The sequence below is a fragment of the Pteronotus mesoamericanus genome, unplaced genomic scaffold, assembly GCF_021234165.1.
Source record: "Pteronotus mesoamericanus isolate MK-2021 breed Mesoamerican mustached bat unplaced genomic scaffold, CSHL_Meso_final contig_24, whole genome shotgun sequence".
Classification (NCBI taxonomy): Eukaryota; Metazoa; Chordata; class Mammalia; order Chiroptera; family Mormoopidae; genus Pteronotus; species Pteronotus mesoamericanus.
In genome coordinates, this window is record NW_026555100.1 from 13901216 (window position 1) to 13922901 (window position 21686).

General features: G+C 33.9%; 1 protein-coding gene across 5 annotated transcripts in view; it reads left to right on the forward strand.

Annotated features, from left to right (window-relative positions):
• JMJD1C (jumonji domain containing 1C) overlaps positions 1-21686 on the forward strand; it is a 279683-nt gene that overhangs the window by 102246 nt on the left and 155751 nt on the right. For all 5 annotated transcript variants that reach the window (XM_054572727.1, XM_054572724.1, XM_054572725.1 and 2 more), the window contains one exon: positions 8961-9125. In XM_054572727.1, the coding sequence (XP_054428702.1) occupies positions 8961-9125 (165 nt within the window). The remainder of the gene's footprint in view (positions 1-8960; positions 9126-21686) is intronic.

Here is a 21686-nt window from a genome sequence, read left to right on the forward strand (position 1 = left end):
GATATTTCTCTCCCTCTTGTTCTCCCTCCCTTCCCATCTTTAAAAATAAATAAATAAAACTTTTAAAAGAAAGAATACATTAAAAAAATAAATTCAGGCATTTTAGTTGACCTAGTGAGAATTGATAGTGAAATAATTCCTATTAATAGTGTTTGTTAGATGGGTTTGATTGTTGAAAAAAAGGCATACACTTAGAGTCAGTCTTGTAAAATCCTTCTTTAAGTGAAAGAAATTTCTGTGAAACTGAGATACAGTATGTGTATCAACTGTTGCTTCCTACCCCATCCCCTCTTGAGCCTACTGGGAAGTCCTTAGGGGAGATCACAGGAAATACCTAATACCATGCTCCAGTGCCCCCTTGTGCCTATCATTAATTTTTCTTCTCTAAACTTGGAATATTCTTTCTAAGAGCTCTTTGGAAACAAAACAATTGCAAGCTTATAAATAAGGTTCCATATCCTAAACTTTCTGAAACCCAAGGTTTATGTCCTTTTTACTTTAGGTCATGCTTTTCTGTTAGTGCTCTCTCTGTACAGAAGTTACGAATTATATGCCATTGAGGGTTGGGGAGAGAGTGAAAGAGAGTTAGTTTAATTGTTAGTTGTCAGTGTTCCCCTTAGTGCCTTCCTCACCTCCATCTCTACTCCTATATTTGCCTTTTTAACACAAAGAAAAGAGTGGAGGTGGATATGTCTGAGTCTCACTAACAGTGCTCTTTTCTCTCAAGGTAAAAGGATCCTGGGATCAACCTGTGCCATGATAATGTGGTATAACTGCACATTTTTTTGGCCCCACTGCATATTAGGATATAGCCTTTGAGACTGCCATCTTATTCTTATCTCCTTGATCCCAAAAGGCATGTGACTCTTCATAGTATAATCCCAATAAGTATAATACTGTTATATCATTGCATTTAGAAGAGAGTAGCATAATTATTCATGATGTTCATTTCTCCTTCCTTACCTTCTCAGTTAAATTCTCTACTTACAGGTTGTTGTTTTTTAATTAGAGTAACATTTATTTTGGGAAGTGTGAACAGTTCTATGAGTTAGGACAAAGGAATACTTATGTAACTATTACCACAATCAACACAGAACAGTTCAATTACTCCCCCACAAAACTTGCTTTCACTACAACTTCTTTGTAGTCAAACCTTCAAATTCCTCTTCCCCCTTCCCAGCTGTAACCCCAGATAACTAATAATCAGTTCTCAGTCCTGCTTGTCTTGTCTTTTTCTGAATGTCATGTGAATAGAATCATGTATTATATAGACTTTTAGTCAGACTTTTCAGTTATCCTGAGGCATTTGAGATTGATCCATATTGTTGAATGTATTAATAGTTCCTTACTGTTGCTGAGAAGTATTTCATTTTACTGATATACCATAGTGTGTTTATCCGTTCCCCATTTGTGTTGTTTCTATCTTCTATTAAAAAGAAAACTTCTATAAACATTCATATACAGGTTTCTTTCATAAATACAAGTTTTTATTTCACATGGCTCAAAACTCAGCCATTCTGTTAGGTATGTAATGGTGTCATAGTGGTTTTAATTTTCATTTCTTTAATGACTAATGATTTTGAGTACCATTTCATGTCCTTATTTGCCATATTTATATCTTGTTTGGTGAAATATATGTTCAAATCTTTTCCATATTTTTTAATTGGTTTGTTTTCTTTTTGTGGAATTTTGGAAGTTCTTTTTATATTTTGGATACATGTTTTGTTTTCTTTCAGTCTGTGGCTTTTGTTTTTATTTTCTCAACATTGATTTTCACAGACCAAAAAAAATTAAGTTTTAATGACATCTAAGTTACCACATTTTTTCTTGTATGGTTTGTGTTTTTGAAGTCATTTCTAAGAACTTTTTGCCTAGCCCAAAGTCACAAAGATTTAGTTTTGTTCAAAAAGTGTTACCTTTCCTATTTTAGTCTGTAACCTTCCCCGATTTAATAGTTGTGTGCGGTGTGAAGTATGGGTGGAAGGTTGGTTTTTGTTTTTGTTTGTTTGTTTTTTTGGCACATGGATGTCTAATTATACCAACATCATTTAATGAAAAGACTATCTTCTTTGAATTGTATTTGTACATTTATCAAAAATCAGTTATCAGTTCTCTATGGATCTGTTTCTGGACTTTATTATCTACATTGACTTGTGTCTATCTTTTTCACAGTACTACACTCTCTTGATGCTTTCTATAGTTTTATTTTGAGGCTTGAAACGAAACAGTGTGAGTTATCCAACTGTTTTCTTCTTTTTCAAAATTGTTCTATATCCCTCCCTTTCCCATGAAAATTTTATAGGGTCTGCAAATATCCTGTGTGGAGTTTTTGACTGGAATTGCATTGAGTCTGTATAACAGTTTTGGGAAGAATTTGCTTCTTAACAATATTGAGTCTTTTGATTCATAAGCATAGTATATCTGTTCATTTATTAGACCTAGTTTCTTTCATCCATGTTTTTAAATTTTTACATACATATCCAAAACATATTTTGATAGAATTTTCCTTATGTTCTTCACTTTTTGTCCTAAAATAGTGATGACTGTTTTGAGTAGGACCAGGTGTGTGCAGCATTATATATGCTCTTTTCACCCAAGACTCTAGAAATCAAGGAGGCTTTCCGGGATCTGGTGTTTAGTTGCAGCTTCAGTCAGAGATCAGTCTCTGTCAAACTGGGTCACTGGCACACCCTAATAGAAAAAGATGCTTATTATGTTCATGATTGACTTCTGTTAGGAATATATGTATATTTAGTCAAAATGTACATACGGTCTCAAAAATGCACATCGTTTATGTTTTGAGACGAAGGATATTTCTCATTTTCATCTCTTTTTAAAATTCATATTTTTTATCTGCAAGAGGGAACTAGCCTTTATAGTTAAAGTAAGGTAAAGTCTTAATAGTAATATGTGCTTTTTAGATGTTACTCAAAAGGAGTTAAATTATTAAATCTATTTACCCACTGCCTGAGACCATGTCATTTCTGTTCATTTCTTATTTTTTAAATTGAATCAATACCATTAACTGACATAATTTAGTTGAGGACACAAATAATTTCAATTTAGACTACTAAGTGCATTTGACAGAGGCCGAAGTGAATTGCAAGAGGACATAGAAGGAGAGACTTTTGACTGTGAAAATGATAGAATTTTATTTCTTCTTCCCTTCCTCCCTTCCTTTCTTCCACTTATGAAATGCATCATGAAGCCAGGAAGTTGAGAGAGCCGACGGAGAGACTATGTAAGATTCAGATAAAGTTGTAAATGAAGGAGTGACTACAGTATACAGAGCGGTACCCTTAGTCAGTATATGCTGAATGAGGAATGGTTGGTGGACAGTGAAAATGGCATGTTCAAGGTAAATAAGAAAGCAGGGACAGAATTAGAATGGATTGTTAAAGAATTAGGATATGGAGCAGTTCTCGAAGATGATAAGGTCCAGGCAGGCAGAATTATAGAAGAGGTGAAAGAGTCACTGACTGAGAAATTTAGAAAACCTTTAGTCTCAGTTATTGTATTAAAACCATGAATAACTTAGTAAAAGAGAAACAGTATTTCATTTTCTTTTTGTATTTCAGAATGACTTTGATACAGTCAAATAATTTTAGTGCCCCAGAAATATAAGTAGTTAATCAAATCCTTTTCTGTGGCTCTATTCTGTCAATTATAAAACCTAGGTTATACCCATGGAGGGATCACATGTATCATCTGTCCTCTTTTTTCCCTTAAAATTTTTTTTTCAATTACAGTTTATATTTAATATTATTCTGTATTAGTTTATAGTGCACAACATAGTTGTTAGATAATCATATACTTTACAACAGAGGTCCCCAACCCCTGAGCCACAAACCAGTACTGGTTCATGGCCGGTTAGCAACTGGGCTGCATAGCAGGAGGTGAGTGGCAGATGAGCAAATGAAATGGTTCCTGGTGGCAAAAAGGTTGGGGACCACTGTTTTACAAAGTGTTGCCCCTGATATTTTTAGTACCCACCTGGCACCATACCTAGTGGTTATGATATTATTGACTGTATTTGCTATGCTGTACTTTACATCCCCATGACTACTTTGTAACTACGAGTCTGTGCTTCTTAGGCCCCTCACTTTTTTCACCCAGTACCCCAACTCCCCTCCCCTCTAACAACTGTCAGTCTGTTCTCTGTATCTATGAGCTATTCCTGTTTTGTTTATTCATTTATATTGTTCTTTAGATTCCACATAAAAGGGAAATCATACGGAATTTGCCTTTCTGTGACTAAATTTCTTCACTTAGCATAATACCCTCTAGGTCCATCCTTCTTGTCGCAAATGGTAAGATTTCAGTCTTTTTTAAGGCTAATAATTCATTGTATATATGTACAATAGCTTTTTGAAAAAAATTATTGATTTTAGAGAGGAAAAAAATAACATTGATTTGTTGTTCTTATTCATGCATTCATTGATTGACTCTTGTATGTGCCCTGACTGGGAATCCAACCTGCAACCTTAGTGTATCAGGACAGTGCTCCAACCAGTGGAGCTACCAGGCCAGGGCCTGTACCATAGCCTTTTTATCCACTCATCTATTGATGGATACTTGGTTTTCTTCAGTAGTTTGTCTATCATAAATAAAGCTTCAGTGAACATAAAGATGCGTATGAGGTCTGTCAGAAGGTATTCAGACATGTAGTGTGAAAAATAGATACATAAGATAGAAGAAACATTGTACATAGGACAGTGACACCTCGGTCCCCTTCAAAGTAGGCACCTTGGGACCTCACACAGTTCTCCCAGTCACCATCAGCTGCCCTGTCGTGTTTTCCTGAATCTCATCGATAGTCTGAAATCTCTTCCCTTTCAAAGGCGATTTTAGTTTTGGGAAAAGCCAGAAGTTGAAGGGTACAAATCTGGGCAATAGGGGGGCTGAGTCATCGGGGTGATTTGATGTTTCTCCAAAAAACCCGCATGATGTGATGCAGGTGCATTGTTGTGATGATCCTGCCAATCACCAGTTGACCATAGCTACAGCGTTCTGATTCGTCCAAATAGTTTCTGTGGAGGAATGTTCAAGCTTAATGCAAAATTAGATGCAGATTTGTTCTTCTACTTCCTCCATCATTTTGAATGCAATGGCCACCCAGCACACATGCTCACTCAATGGCATCAACTGCCCCCCCTGACTAGTACAGTGAAGTCATTCTTGTTCACCCATGCACAGTCCAGTCCACTCTCCTTGGCTGCCAGGTTATATTGATGTTAAACAAACCATTCTTGTTATATTATCAACGGCTGGACTTTTTCTGAACAGACCTTGTATTTTAGTTAGTGAGATAGGGAAGTAAGCAGACAGAAGGACCCAACAGAGGTGAATGATTAAGGGGGTTAATAGAAAGTAGTATATAATTAAACAAAAAAGTAAATATATTAAGTATTTTATGTAATTTGCAGGTGTATGAAAAGAAACTATACCTCTCTATACTTTACACCACATAAATACCCATACACTCTAAGGCTAGATTATTTACTGATTCAGTTAGCCAAGATACAAAATCTTATCTGTGTTGATATAGGTAATCCAATACAAAATACCAAGTATCCCTGCATTTTCCTGTTTAGTATGACAAGAGTGCAAAACCCTGACTGCCTTTTACCTGGGGTATTTCTCAGAGTTGTGTTTACAGTGAGGAACAATGAGGGATGAGGTAATTGCTTCCTCCAACAAATAGCAGACTTGCTTTTACTTTACTATAAAAGTGGGAATCCTCCTCAAAGTCAGTGTTCTCTCTGCACACAGGTGTTCATCCTGGACCCTTTGCATTCTTCTCATGGGATTTTTGAGGGAGCCAGCATAAGCAGCATGTAGGATAAGCAATGAGTTTTGAAAGTTTTACTTTTCGCTTTTATGTTAAGGTCTTTGCTTTTGGAAGACTTTACTTTGAATTTATGTCCTTTAATGTAGGGAATGAGTTTACAAACTTTGGTTTTTTAGGTTCTTTGCTGAAATGTTTTGTCAATAAGACTGTATTGTGGTTTGTTCATGAGGGCAAAACAAAGGTAGTGCTCAGGGTTTCCTGAACATTGTCTCTGGTTCGGTTTTCTGGAGTTTCCAAAAACCTATTTATACTACAATTTAATAATTAAATGAGAATCTTATAAAATTTTAAGTAGTGGAGAAATTGGTGTATTGGGTTGGCCAAAAAGTCCATTTAGTTTTTTCTGTAAAATAAAAGACACATTTTTCATTTTCACAAATAACTTCATTGATTTGGATATTTTGAATATGTCAGCTATCTTCTGCATTGTAAATGTTGATTGTTCTCAGTTAATATCTCGATTTGTTTGCTGTCAACTTCAACTGGTCTGCCTGACTGTGGAGCATCGTCCAGTGAGAAATCTCCAGCATGAAACTTTTCAAACCACTTCTGACATGTTTGATCAGTCACAGCACCTTCTCCATACACTGCAGAAATCTTTTTTTGCGTTTCAGTTGTTTTTACCCTTTTGAAATACCAAAGCATAATCGAAAAATGTTCTGTATTTTCTTCTATCATCAATATTAAATTGCTACACAAAAATTGACCAATTTTGATTTTTTTTAAATGCATGCTGATATGAGAGCTGTCACAATACAGTCTTAACAAAGTTGTTTCGAATGAGTTAAAAACAACTAAGCACTAGTAGAGCCATCTTACGGAAAAAACTAAATGAACTTTTTTGGCCAACCCAATAGTTTGAAACCTTTGTGTAACACCAGATAGACCTACTCTCAGCCCCTAATGATTCATTTTATAAGAAACCAACGACTTGGGCTCCTGCTCTGACTTTGTGTGGATAACTAGGAACAGATGTTAACTCCTTGAACAGTGTATTCCTATCTTTACCAGTTCTAGTAGATAAGCACATCTAACTAGCTTCCTAAAGGGCAGCAGCGTAAAGACTTCAAAATCAAACATATTTTTTACTAGTTTGTCTTCCATGTTTCAAGAAAGTCCATGATAGTAGGAGTCTTACTTATGTACTAATATTTATTTTTTTCTTGTTTTTTATTGTTCAAATACATTTGTCTCCATTTTCCCCGCCACCTCTTTTCCCTGACTCCCACCCTCAATCCTTCCCCACTTTGGCTTTGTCCATGGGTCCTTTATACATGTTCCTTGATTTGACCCTTCTCTTTCTTTTCCCCATTACCCCTCTCCCTCCTCCCATCTGATTACTGTCAGTTTCTTTTTTCTTTCAGTGTTGCTGGTTATGTTTTCCTTGCTTGTTTGTTTTGTTGATTAGGTTCCACTTATAGGTGATATCATATGGCATTTGTCTTTCACCCCATGGCTAATTTCACTTACCATAATGCTCTCCAGTTCCATCCATGCTGTTGCGAAGGGTAGTAGCCCTTCCTCCCTCCCTCCCTCCCTCCCTCCCTCCCTCCCTCCCTCCCTCCCTCCCTCCCTTCCTTCCTTCCTTCCTTCCTTCCTTCCTTCCTTCCTTCCCTCCCTCCCTCCCTCCCCCCCTCCCTCCCTCCCTGTAAATGAACCATACTTTTTTGATCCACTCATTCACCGATGGGCACTTAGGTTGCTTCCAGCACTTGGCTATTGTAAATTGTGCTGCTATGAACATTGGGGTGCATAGGTTCTTTTGAATTGGTGTTTTGGGATTCTTAGAGTATAATCCCAGCAGTGGAATTGCTGGGTTGAAAGGCAGTTCCATTTTTAGCTTTTTGAGGAAATTCCAAACTGTTTTCCACAGTGGCTGCACGAGTCTGCATTCCCACCAACAGTGTACCAGGGTTCCACAGCCTCGCCAGCACTTGTTGTTTGTTGATTTATTAAGCATTTTGTATGTATGCAGCACTGTTTTGGACACTGTAACAGCTCTACCCTTGCTGAATTTTCACTCAAATTTAAAGATATTCTCATTATATTTGAAGAATACAGGGCAATATTTTATTATATGATGATATAAACTGTGTGAAAAATAACTGCTTATAGGAATTCAAAGCTAAGTTTGAGTTAAAGTCGGGGTCATATACATCCTGAGGAACTTGAGAGGCCAGAAGAACAAACAGAGTTTAAATAAATGGAAACTGAAACACTTCAGGTATAAGGGAGCAAATGATGGGTGGAAGAAAAAAGATAAGAACAAGACTGTCTTTGATGTAACTCATAATCTAGTAGGGAAGATAGCTCTATGAAAAGATAATATTAGAAAATGAATAAAAAGGATGAAAGTGGGGGGCAAGAAGGGGTAGTAGCATGATTGAATGAGTTATAAAAGAGTCAGCTTTGGCTTTTCAAATTACCATCCTTGTCTTGTTCTAGTGTAGAGGAAAAGCTTTTAGTCTTTCACCAGTGAGTATGATGTTACTTGTGGGTTTTTCAACATAATCTTTCTTATGTTGAGGTAGTTTCCTTCTATTCCTAGTTGGAGTTTCTTGGGGTTTTTTTTTTTATCACGGAAGTGTCATTTTTTTTTTCTGTGTCAATTAAGGTGATCATGTTTCTGATTTTCATTCTCTTAATGTGGTATATAGCACTGATTGATTTTCAAGCTCATTCATTTACATATTGTCTATGATTTTTCATACTACAAAGCCAGAAGTACGTAGTTATGACAGAGGCCATATCATTTACAAAGCCTAAAATATTTGCTATTTTCATCTTTTATAGAAAACGTTTTCTGACCTGCTTCTAGAATCACCTGTATCTACATAATTCTTTAGTATATCTTTACATATTGGTCAGTCTATTACTTACCAACATTGTGTAAACTGCTTTTCTTAATAAATTTATGATTTATATTATATAATAAGTAGGAGTTATAATGTAGTTAGGGCTAGATTACTTAAATAACGATTTTAAGAAAAATGTTAATTTGAATTATGAATTTGTTAAAGTCTGTTCTAATTCAACTTTATGGCTTATACATGTTTTAAAATACCATACGTTTTATTGCTTAAGGAGTTTTATGTTTTCTTTTCCATAGGTGTATGTGGAATTTGATGACCTTGAATGGGATAAACGAGAGTGGGTTAGAGTTTATGAAGATTTTTCAGCCTTCTTGGTGGAATACCACTTAATCTGGGCCAGAAGGAACGACCCTAGCCAAACTCAGGGATCAAAGAGCAAACAGATTTATTGGCCTGCATTGGTAAGATCTCTTTCTGTTTTATTAAGCATTTTCAGTTTGTTTTAAAAGAACAAGAATTTAATGTAAGTTTAGATTTATCTTGCTGATTATGGATTAATATTAAGAATTAAAGGTAGAAATCTCACACTCCTACTCATATCTGCCCTACTGCCCAACCAGATTTTAAACATTACATCATTGTCCTAGCCATTTTACTAAATGGAGGATCCTAGGCACTAATCACACAGGCAACTGCATGTGTCATAAAAACACAACTTTTCTGTTAAAAGATGTCTCTTCCCTGTTGGCTATAATGACGATTCTTCAGTTAATTCAGTAATTTAAAGGCTGCAGCAACATACAAAAGAATGTCATCTTATTTTGTAATTATTTTCTATAAAGTTAAGGAAGGTCTCCAGGAGATAGTGAGTTTTATTCTGCCTTGTCTGGATAGAGGTTTCACTTGCTCTCAACTAATCAAAAATGGATATAGACTCAGAAAAAGCGCAGGATGTAGAGCTCTGTTCTGTGTAACCTTCTTCCTCATTTTCATCCTCACGAGTTGAGAGAATAGCATACTTGCTAGCAGAACCGAAGGAGGCTGGATTTAGTTCAGGTTTCTTTTACTCAGATGCAGATTGGGAATCTCGATCCTTTTTGCACCTTTCCTATCTGACTCCTTCCAGTGGACCCTATCTCCTGGGCCATGACTTGAGTTTCCACTTTGACCTTTTGTAACACTCATGCCATCTACTTTATTTTCACCTGCTTTCCTTTCTGGTCCTTCCTCAGATGGTTGAGCTGGAATTACTTTCCTTTTACCACTTGCAAGAGGTAGCTGCTCTGGGTCCGAACTCTCAGATCGAACAGGAGAGTTAGAATTTTGCTTCACCTAAGCGTTCTGCTTTGGTGGGGGAGCTGGCATTACCTTTAAGGGCTGTTTATGTTTGGGAGGCTTAGAAGTTGGGAAGTCACAGTCTTCCTCCTCATTGAGTGTTACATTTTCTAAAGACTTCTCAGACCCTTTCCTTCGTGTGTTTCTGCCAGTGGCCTCCAAGGTTCCAGTCTGGGAAAGACATACTTCCTGTCCTTCACTGTTCCCATTCCATTTAAGAGTTTTTAAAAGAAACATGCTAGCTAAACAAGATTATTAGTTGTATTGGGAAAAAAACTACAATTGTTTAACCATTATATTTCTGTTTTCTGGCTGTGTTTATTAGCATGTGATAGAGTTATGTAGTATATGTTTGAATAAAATAATTTTTTTATATTAATATTAAAGAAATATTTTGAAAGCCATTGAAACACTATTTCAGATATTTGGTATAAATTTTGCCAGGATAGTTACTTTCAGGTTTTTTAAACATAAATTAATTATTTAAGAGGATAGTTTTACTTGCTAATAACTATATTAATTGTAAAGTTTCTTTTTTAGTTCATATTTTATAAGTGTTTAAAAAGGAAAGACAGGGAAGGAGAGAAGGGATGAAGTGAATTGAATTAATAGCATTTTTAGAATAAAAATATAATGTGGAAGGATGAAAGATGGTATCACAAGCTATGGTTTTGCTGGGATAATTTGAATACTTTAGCAAAATAAAGAAGATGATTTTATCCATAATAGGTTTTAAAAATTATTTGTTGAATGACTATGTTGAATTATTACCATAGTTTTTAAAACCATGACTAATGTGCTTTTTGATTTTATAAACCTTAACTCAAAAATTGGTTAAAACCTGTAATTATGACATTTACATGAATGACATTTAATTTTGCATGAAAAGTCTCAAAAGCAGGAAGCAGTAACATCAGTAATACCAAAAAGTATGCTTCAGTATATTAGTTAATGAAAAAACATAACTTTAGAAAACCTTTGCCCTCTCTTAGAGACGGTTAAAATCAAGATGAATTCCTAATGAATATTCATAAATTACTTATTTTGGAGAAAATTTCTATACTGTTTAACAATTTTTTTTCATAATTTTAGAAATTAGTGTCTGTTGAAAACGTTTTAACCTCAGAAAACTAAACTTCTTCTAAAATTTCAACTTAATGTTTTTCAAACTTATAAATCATGTTTATTCTATTACAGTTGTCTCAATTTTTCCCCCTTTACCCCCTTCACCCTTCCCACCCCCACCCTTCATTCCCACAGTCAATTCCTACTCTCTTGTCCATGTCCATGGGTCATTCATACATGTTCTTTGTCTAGTCCCTTCCCCTTCTTTCCCCATTGTCCTCTTTCCCCATCCCCTCTGGTCACTTTCAGTCTGGTCTGCTCCATGTTTCCGTGCCTGTGGTTTATTTTGTTCATTAGTTTATTTTGTTGAATAGAGTCCACTTATAGGTGAGATCATATGGTATTTGTCTTTCATCAACCGGCTTATTTCACTTAGCTTAATATTCTCCAGTTCCATCCATGTTGTCACAAAAGGCAGGAGTTCTGTCTCTCAGTCTTTCTTTCTATCTTAAATGCAGATTGATTTTATTTATTTTTTATATGTCAAAGTTAATTATAAAATATTAAAAAATTTAAAATCATTATAAAGTCTTAGCCGTTAAACCAAAATGACAGCAGCACAGAAATAATCATGTAGATCAATGAAATATAATGAACATTCTAGAGACAAACGTATCTGTCTAACAATATATGATTAAGTTGATATTTCAAATCAATGGGTAAATATTGGCAATATGACTATATTAAATATTTAACTATGTAGTAATATACATATAAAAAAAGTTAAAGGACAAGAAATAGAATAGAAAAGTATTTGCAACACATCTAAAACATGGTTAATAGGTTGTTTTTTTTTTTTAGGGAAAAAAGTTTACAAACCTTTAATCAATAAATGGATAAAGAATACCAAAAAGTCATTTAAAGCTTTTTTTAAAAAAAAAATAGAAATAGGCAAGAAATATACCAAAGCAGGTTTAGTTTCAACAAGTAGTAAAGGAACAATTAAAATAACATTGTCACAATCATATTAATGAGTATTAAAAATATTGTTAATATCAAGTATTGGCAGCTCTGAAAGGACCTGGGTATTCATAGAAACTTTTTCTTCGTCTTAAATCAGTCCTTTTAGCATATTTTGCAGTGCTGGTTTGGTGGAGGTGTATTCTTTTAGCCTTCTTTTGTCTGGGAAACTCCTTATTTCACCTTCCATTTTACTTGAGAGCCTTGCTGGGTAGAGCAGTCTTGGTTGCAGGCCTTTGCTTTTCATGACTTGGGATATTTCTTGCCATTCCCTTCTGCTTTGCGGGGTTTCTGTTGAGAATCCCGCTGCTAGCCATATTGGGGCTCCCTTATATGTTACTACCTCTTTCTCTCTTGCTTGCTTTAGGATTCTCTGTTTGACTTTGTTATTTGCCATTTTAATGATGATGTGTATTGGAGTGAGCCTCATTGGGTTCTTCTTGAATGGGACCCTCCGTGTTTCCTGGACTTCTGTGACTTTTTTTCTCCTCTATTTAGGGAAGTTTTCCATCATTACTTTTTCAAATAGGTTCTCTATCCCTTCCTTATCCTCTTCTCCTTCTGGCATCCCTGTTATACAGATATTACTGTTTCAGGTTGTCCTGCATTTCTCTAAATGCCTCTTCATTCTTTTGAGTCTTTTTTCATTTTCTTGCTCTTTCTGGGAGCTTTTTTCTCCCTTGTCCTCCAGCTCACTGATTCAGTCCTCGGCTTCATCTAGCCTGGTTTTGATTCCTTATACTGTGTTCTTCAATTCAGAAATTGTATTCTTCATTTCCTCTTGTCTCTTATTGATAGTTTCTATGCCCTTTTTCATGCTGATATAGTTTGTGGTGGGTTCCTCTTAGTTTCCCTGTAGTTTTTTGTAATTCTCTCTGAGCTCACTGAGCTCATTGAGCTTCCTTAGAACCGTTGTTTGGCACTCAATATCTGATAGTTTACTTGCCTCTTTTTCATTTAGTTCTCTTTGTGGGGATTCCTCCTTTCCCTTCAAGTAGGGCATATTTCTTTGTCTTCCCATCATTTGAGAGACTTCTCTTTTGCTTCTACTTCTTAAGTTGGTCTGTCTTGATTTCCTGACTTTGTGGTGTGTCAACAACTTAATTTTATTAATGCACACACAAAAAGTACACATTGTAAAAAACTTGGAAAATGATATAAAGTAGAAACCATAATCATTCTACTTTCACCACTGAATAGCTAACATTTCTTTGACATACTTTCTTATAAAATACATATTTCTGCTTTTTTTACCACAGAATTTAAAAAATTTTAATTATGCTAAAATATGCTTATAAAATTTTCAGTTTTAATCATTTTTACATATATAGTTCAGTGGCATTAATTACATTCACATTATTGTACAACCAGTTATCTATAGAACTTTTTTCCATCTTGGAAAACTGAAGCTCTGTACTCATTCCCCCCTCTTCTCAACCCTTAGCAACCACCATTTTACTTTCTGTCTGTATGGTTTTGACTACTTTTAAGTACCTCATGTAAATGAAATCATTCAGTACGTATTTGTCTTTTTGTGGCACTTACTTCACTTAGCACGATGTCAGCAAGATTCATCTTTGTTGTAGCCTGTCAGAATATCCTTCCTTTAGAAGGCTGAATAATACTCCATTGTAAGTATATACCACATTGTATTTATCAATTTGTCCATTGATGTACACTTGTGTTGCTTCCACTTCTTTACTGTTCTACTGTGCACTTGAGTATACATATATCTCTTTTAGATCATGCTTTCAATTCTCTTGGGCATAAACCCAGAAGTGGCTTGCTGTATGATATGGTAATTTTGTTTTTTAATTTTTTTGGAGAAATGTCCATACTGTTCTTCACAGGAATTCTATTTTATATTCTCAGCAACACTTGTTATTTTTAGCTTTGATAATAGCCATCCTAATGAGATTGAAATGGTATGTCCTTGTGGTTTTGATTTGCATTTCCCTAATGATTGGTAATGTTGAGCATTTTTTTTCATGTGCTTATTGGCCATTTGTGTATCTTCTCTGGAGAAATGTCTATACAAGTCCTGTGCTTATTTTTGAATTGGGTTGTTTGATTATATGTTATTGAATTTTAGGAGTTCTCTATATATTAATCCCTCATCAGATGTAATCTGCAAACATTTTCTTCTATTCTATGGGTTGCCTTTTTACCCCATCAACAGTATGTTTTGATATACAAATATTTAAAATTTTCATGAAGTCCAATTTGTTTCTTTTTTCTTTTATTACTTATTTCTTTGGTGTCTTATTTAAGAAATAATTGCCAAATTGAGTGTCATGAAGCTTTTGTTGTATATTTTATTCTAAGATTTTTATTGTTTTAGGTCTTACATGTAGGCCTTTGATCCATTTTGAGTTAATTTTTGTTTATGGTTTTAGGTAAGAGTCCAACTTCTTTTGTTTGCATGTGGATATCCAGTTTTCTCATTACCATTTGTTGAAGAAAAGGCTGCCCTTCATTGAATAGCTTGACACTCTTGGCAAAAGCTATTTGAACATATATACAAGGATTTACTAGTCTATATGTCTTTATGCCAGTACCACACTGTTTTGATTACTGTCGCTTTATAGTAAGTTTGAAATCAGGAAGTGTGAGTCCTTGAACTTTGTTCTTTTTAAAGATTGTCTTGGTATTTAGTGTCCCTTGAAATTCCATATGAGTTTCAGGATGTTTCTATTTCTGCAGGAAATGTTGATATGTTAATATGGTTTGCATTGAATCTGTAGATCACTTTGGGTGGTATACATGTTAACAGTATTAAGCTTTCTAATCCATAAATACAGAATATCTTTTCATTAATTTATTTCTTTAAATTCTTCTAGCAGTATTTTGTAGTTTTCAGTATATAAGTCTTTCATCTCTGTAGTTAATTCCTAAGAAAATTATTCCTTTTGATGCTATTGTAAATGGAATCATTTTATTAGATTGTTCGTTATTGGAGTATAAAATAAGTCTGACTTTTATGTTGATTTTATATCCTTCTGCTTAGTTAACATCATACTCAATAGTGAAAGGCTGGAAGCTTTTCCACTAAGATTGGGATCAAGGCAAGGATGACGTTCTGTTTAAGATAGTATTGAAATTTCTATACTATCAGAGAAGTTAAACAAGAAAAAAGGAAAAAAAAGCATTTAAATTGGAACGGAGAAGTAAAATTATTTGTTTTCAGATGTTATGAACTGATGTATAGAAATTATAGACACATAAATAAATATGAAAACTAATAAATGAAGCAAAACAACATGATACAAGTTTTAATTTTCTTTTAATCATAATTTTATGTAAGACTGCATTAAAAATTTAGATCCTATCTTTTTTTACTTAACATTTTATGCTATGAATGTCTCTTCACAGGTAATAACTAACAATTTTTAATGGCTTCATAATATTTGATCATTAATATTTGGTATTGTAGTTGTTTCTAATTTTTTGTGATTATAAAAAACTGTGATAAATATTGTGATAAATCTTTGCATCTGTAATTACTTTTAAAATTTAGAATCACATGAACCTTAAAACCACAAAAATCAAAAAATCTCCTGATATTTCACAAATTATTTAAACATTGTACTTGCTGCCATTATGCCCATTCAGTGTATGAGTTTTTTCATCTCACCCTAAAACTGACACCCAGCTCCCCTTCCTTGCCACGACTCCCTCACCTGTAAGCATTGGTTACTTACTTGCATACCATCTTGTTTTAAAATCCAGACAAACATGTAAAAGGAGGATTTTTACAACTTAAGGAGTGCAGAATTCAACTGAATATTACATCATTTTTGTATCTGCTAGAATTTGATATTTAAAATACTATTTCCTTGTTTTAATTTGCATTTCTTTAATGTGATTAATATTTTTCCATACTTATTAGTAAGTTACACTTTTTGTGAATTGTCTGTTTTAAATGACTAGGATTTTATGTTTTTCTAATATTTGTTATGAGCTTTCTTTATATTGTTACAGCTATTATAAATACCTTATGTCATTTTTGTTTCATGATTTGCTTAGCTAATTTTATGATACCAAGTCTTTTTGAATTGTATTTTTATATTTAAAGGAAATCTATATAATGGGATATATTCCTTAATTCAGACAATCAGGTTATGTTTCCATCCCTTCCTTCCTCTTTTCTTTCTTTGTTTCAAGTGGTGGTAAAAATTAATAGAATTAATAAGTGAAATAAGATCACTTAGTAATATTTTAAAAACAGTCAGTTTAAGTTTTATAAGAACTTTGCAAGCGTTCATTTATGTATAGTACATAAATGTCTGAGATTCTATTATTTTCCTATCTGTTCATTAAAATGAGGCTTATTTAAAACAATTATGAAATCCAGAATTTTTATATTCATATATAGCAAAACAAGATCTATATATTTGAGAAATTTTAGAGGTCTATTAGGTGGCAATAGAATGAAATACAGTAGAAACTAATACTCTTCACTTCTCTACAAATATAATGTTTTTAATTCTGTGTACAATACTTGTTTTCATGTTCTTTTGTACTTAAGCATATGTTTATATTTCTTAACCTATTTCTAGTTGTTTTACCTCTTTTTTGGTACCTGTTAAATATGACATATTGGTTCTATTATATTATCTTGTATACTTATTGTAAGAAATCAGTAGAAATTGACAGTATACGTACCTGCTGGTTCTTGAAACCATGACAAGACCAAAAAATCCTGTTACCTCATTAACCTATTCTAAAGTTTATTTTTAAAATTTAAAAATAAATAAAACTTTAACAACATATGGGATAGTATAATACACGGGTTACTTCCTTGGCATCGTCTCTTCATTTTTCTTCAGAAGATATCAATAGCAAAACATTTATTTGAGTACCACATATGCAACATGCTGAAGTGGTGTCTATAAATTGTTTGTTTGTTTGGTCCTGTATGGTCAGGGTACCACCTGAGGACATTCTGATTATGGAGGTCTAGGTAACTTACATTTTTATGAAAGTTACTTAATATATTGTTAAATTATATTTATTTATTAAATAAAGTAAAATACTTGTGAAATCACATTTATTTGCACCAGGGAAAGAAAGTGTTGGCACTCATAAATGAAATCAACGAATCACCTACCTAACTGGGTTAGGGCCCTGGCTCCATCTCCTTTAGGAAAACCTTCTGTGGGGAGTGGGGCTTCGACCCTAACCCAGCTGGGCTGTAACACTGCTGCATTTTCTAAGGGGCAGAGTTTTCTACTACTTTTCTGCTGGCCCATCTTCCAGATCACCCCAACCAGAATTAAGCTCACCATCCTGTGCTCCTGTAGAACTATGTTTGTACCTCTGTTTTTAACAACTAGCACATTCTGTGTTGTATTAGTCCTATTCATTTCTCTGTCTGTCTTTCCCTACTAGATTGTAAGTTCTTTGAGGACAGGAATCATGTCTTAGTCATTTTTGTATCATTCCTAGCAGTCTAGCACAGTGCCTTACCCATCTTAGATAGTGATTGATTGCTTATTTTAAAGCAACAAATTTACTCTACTCCAGATAGTGAAATAGAACTCTACTGGGAATTATTTAAAGTCTCCTGGCTATTATTTTATGCTAAGATCAGAGGGCAGGAAAACATAAACAGCCAGTTGTGGTAAAAGTATGTAAGTTACCAATTTTAAACATGGCAGGTAGTCAAAACATATAATAGAAATGCTTATAATAAATGCCCTCATTTTAATTACGTATAAATGTGTTTCCTTGAATTGTCACAGGGTAAAATGTAAAATTACCTAAATGGGTTATTTTAAAGATGTAGAAGAGAACATCTTCACTGTCAACTAAGTATGCTAATCTGCAATAATTTATCTGAATTTCTGTAGTGAGTTTTAGGAACCTGACTTTTCCTTCTTCTCAGTGCAACTTTTTTTTTTCATAGATACGTTATTCTGGTTTGGCCAGGAATTGTGATCAGCTCATAAACATGCAAACCTTTATCAAAATGTTTCTTTAAAAATTTTTTTTGTCTAGTGAAAGTAGTGTTTAGTTGCTCTCTGTTCTGAAAGAAACCCTCTCAAAGTAGAATAGAATTCACTGCTCTTTGGGACAAAATTTCATTTATGGCTGGCTATTATATTGCCATTCTTGGTTTACATTATGACCTCAACCAAATTTTACTAAAATGTGAAGACATGCGACATTCAAAACTTTTTGCAATAAAGATTTTTTACATAGTTATAATTGTTTCCAGAATTAGAATTTAGTTTTTGTACTTTGGTAATTAATAAAATGATAGTAAAGACAATATACAGTCAGCATTATTGTTTCTCTGCAAGGTAAAACACTTTATGAGGTCAAATTATGTATAGAAAGTATTAAAATTTTCAAATGATAAAATCTAATAGTGGGAAAGACTGCAATGAAGGAATATGCCTTCATTTCTTTCCCCTTTTTTATTAAATGTTAAAAATTTTTAACATTTTAAAGAGAGAAAGAGGAAGGGAGAAACATCGACTTGTTGTTCCACCTATTTATGCATTCATTGATAGATTCTTGTATGTGCCTTGAGTAGGGATTGAACCCACAACCTTGGCATATTGGATGATTCTCAAACAAACTGAGCAACTCGTCCAGGGCAGTGCATTCATTTCCTGTGGGTCATAAAATGACATGATTATTTGGGAAAGTATTATGTTGTAACAATCAAAAGGAGTTTCATACACTTTGATTCATTAATTCTACTTTTAAGAAATTATCCTTACAAAAAACAATTTTTGAAAAGTAGAAGTTATATTCAGTTCAGTTAATGTTTATTACATACCTTATATGAGCCAGACAGTGTGATAGGACTGCAGATACAAAAATGAGAGACACAATGTTACATACAGAAAAATGTTCATTATAATCCTACTTAAGAAGAAAAAAGGGAAACAACTCTGATGCTCAACAAGTTATGAATGTTATTAAATTAATACTCTGAATATGCAGCTTTAAAATGATCGTTATTAATACTTTAGAGAAATATGGACAAATAAAATTCAAGTAAAAACTACAAATCTTAATTATATCAGGCAGTATCAAAATTACCTAACTAGAAAATATTATAAAGTAATTGAAATAATTCATTTAGAATGGTGGGATTATGCCCTGAGTATAATTTGTTTTTAATCAAGACAGTTACTATTTCCCAAGAAATTGGAAATTTTAATGTAATAACTTTATATCATATTTTTTATTTTAGGAATAGTGTTTTTCAAATGAAGTTGGTTAGCAGGTTATTTTAGGATATATTTTGACAGCTACTTTTTGTTTGTTAATACTGCATTTTAATATTTGTCAATACAAAGAATTAAAACAGTACAAATGAGAACGTAAAATATAATGATTATTTAAAGTATGTTTTTAATTCTCTATGAATTACTTTTTGCTCATAGATTTGCATGGCTTAATGTGACCTTAGAGGTTATCTAGTCTTAGGTCCAGGGAGTGTAATTCCTGAAAAAGAGAACCTTAGCAGTTTCCAGGGAGGCAGTGTAGTATATTAAGAACATCAGCCTCAATGTTGGATATCTTGGTTCAAATTCCTACTCTGCCTATTACTGTTAATATCTGGAAAGACTTAAGTTATTTATTCTACCTTTCACTGTCTTCATCATAGTAGTGCTTGCCATATAGAGTTGTTGTGGAGGTTAAGAAACCAAAGATATAAATAAAAATTTCAGTGAAGCACTGCAATGAGTTTACTCAACTGTCCAGTTTTATGGGAATCTGTGTAAGACTTCCCTCTCTCTGACACCAATTGCAAGTTTGAGGGTTTCCCAAACTCACTCTCAGGATAGATGATTTGCTAGAAGGACTCATAAAACTCACTGAAAACTTGTATACAGAGTACCCTATGCATAGAAGGGGTCCATACGTGGACAGTGTCGTCATGGGCATCAGTATGTCCTCCTGGGCACAATGTGTGATATTATGTAGGATGTTGCCAATCAGAGAAGTACACTCTAGCCTTTTACCTTGCACAGTTTTTATTGGAACACACTCATATACCATCTTCACACCTGAGCTTTAGTCTTTTTTTCCTTCCATAAATCTGATTAATATCTTTCATTATCACTTCCTCTGGAGGTTGGAAGTGATACTGAAACGCACAAAGTATTTATCACAAATCACATTGTTAGACTGTGCAAGTAGCCAATCCCAGACAAACAGACTTTTATCAAATAGGACATTCCAAAGGCCTAGAGATCAACTTGCTGTAGTGCAAGTCTAGGCCTTTGGATCTTTTTCAGTAGGGTTGCTTCTTCACTATACAGGCCATCCTAGTCTTTGACCTATCCTCCCTTACAGCAAAATGATCGTATTTGTCTGAACATCTACATTTTTATAGCATTTATATGACAGTCATAGCAATGACAACAGTATGAATCTGCCCAGCATTTAGAGAAGTGAGTGTGAAATGGGCATAGATTTAAAGAAACAACTAATCTGCTTTATAAAGCCATTATATATATTTTTATATCCTAGTACTAATTTAATTATTTGTTTTTCCCATGATTTACTGCTATTTTTACCTTATGATAAACTATGCAAAAATATTTACTGTAGAAATTGGCTGATAATTTGTTAAATCTAGTTCTTGCTCAGGCCATTTTTTTTTTTTCTGTCAGTACTACAGTCCTGACAGAAGGCTTTTACTTGCTCTCCTAACACATGTGATTATTAGTGTCAGCATTTTTTAATAAGTTATTGACATAAGGTAATTGAAATATACCAATAATGCCATTGTTAATGCCATATGGTAGTATTGTCATGACACAATTCAGTTTCATTAAAGAATAATTATCAGTTAGAACTACAGGGGAATTTGCTATTCCTTCTCAACAGAATTAGTTCTTAACCATATACCAGATATTATTATGGACAGGCTTAGTCACGCTTGACCTTTATTTGGTTATTTTTGGGTTCTAAGTCAATTTGGAACAAAGCATTCACCCTGTCTGAGTTCATAGGCTTGTTAGAAGACTGGTTTCCACTGTCTACTATTATACCAGTATAGTAGGGGCCACCTTTCTTCTACAAGACGTATTCAGAATAGTTTCTGTTCTTGCTAATTATACTATAGAGTTGATCTTATTTTGACTAATTATGAAAGCAACAGCATAGTGCATCAATGTAAATTATAAGTACCCTAGACAAACTTCTATAGGTTTCGAGGTCCATAAGATTTCCATGGGTGTGCCCCTTGGGCCTCATTGTCCCATGGCTACTTTTACCTTAAAAGTAGTCAAGAGGCCCTTTTGGGTCAAAGTACAAGTCATTTTCCAATACTAGTTCTAGCATTATCTAGCATTATTTGTTGAATCTGTCTTACCCATATCTCTAAAACCTCATTATCTTCATAGGCTAATACCTATCCCTTGCTATTCTCCTGAAAGAGAACTCATTCTAGTTAATAAGTCTTTTTCTTCTGAACGTTACTCCTCATTAAAAGTGAATTTAGTTTTTCTCAGTGTCTAGATCAGTACCCATCTCTCCTAAACTCCATTTCTGTTTTGTCTGCCACTGTTGTTTAATCCACCATGCATGTTATTACCATTGTATATCAATGGCATTCATTGTGTACTAATGAA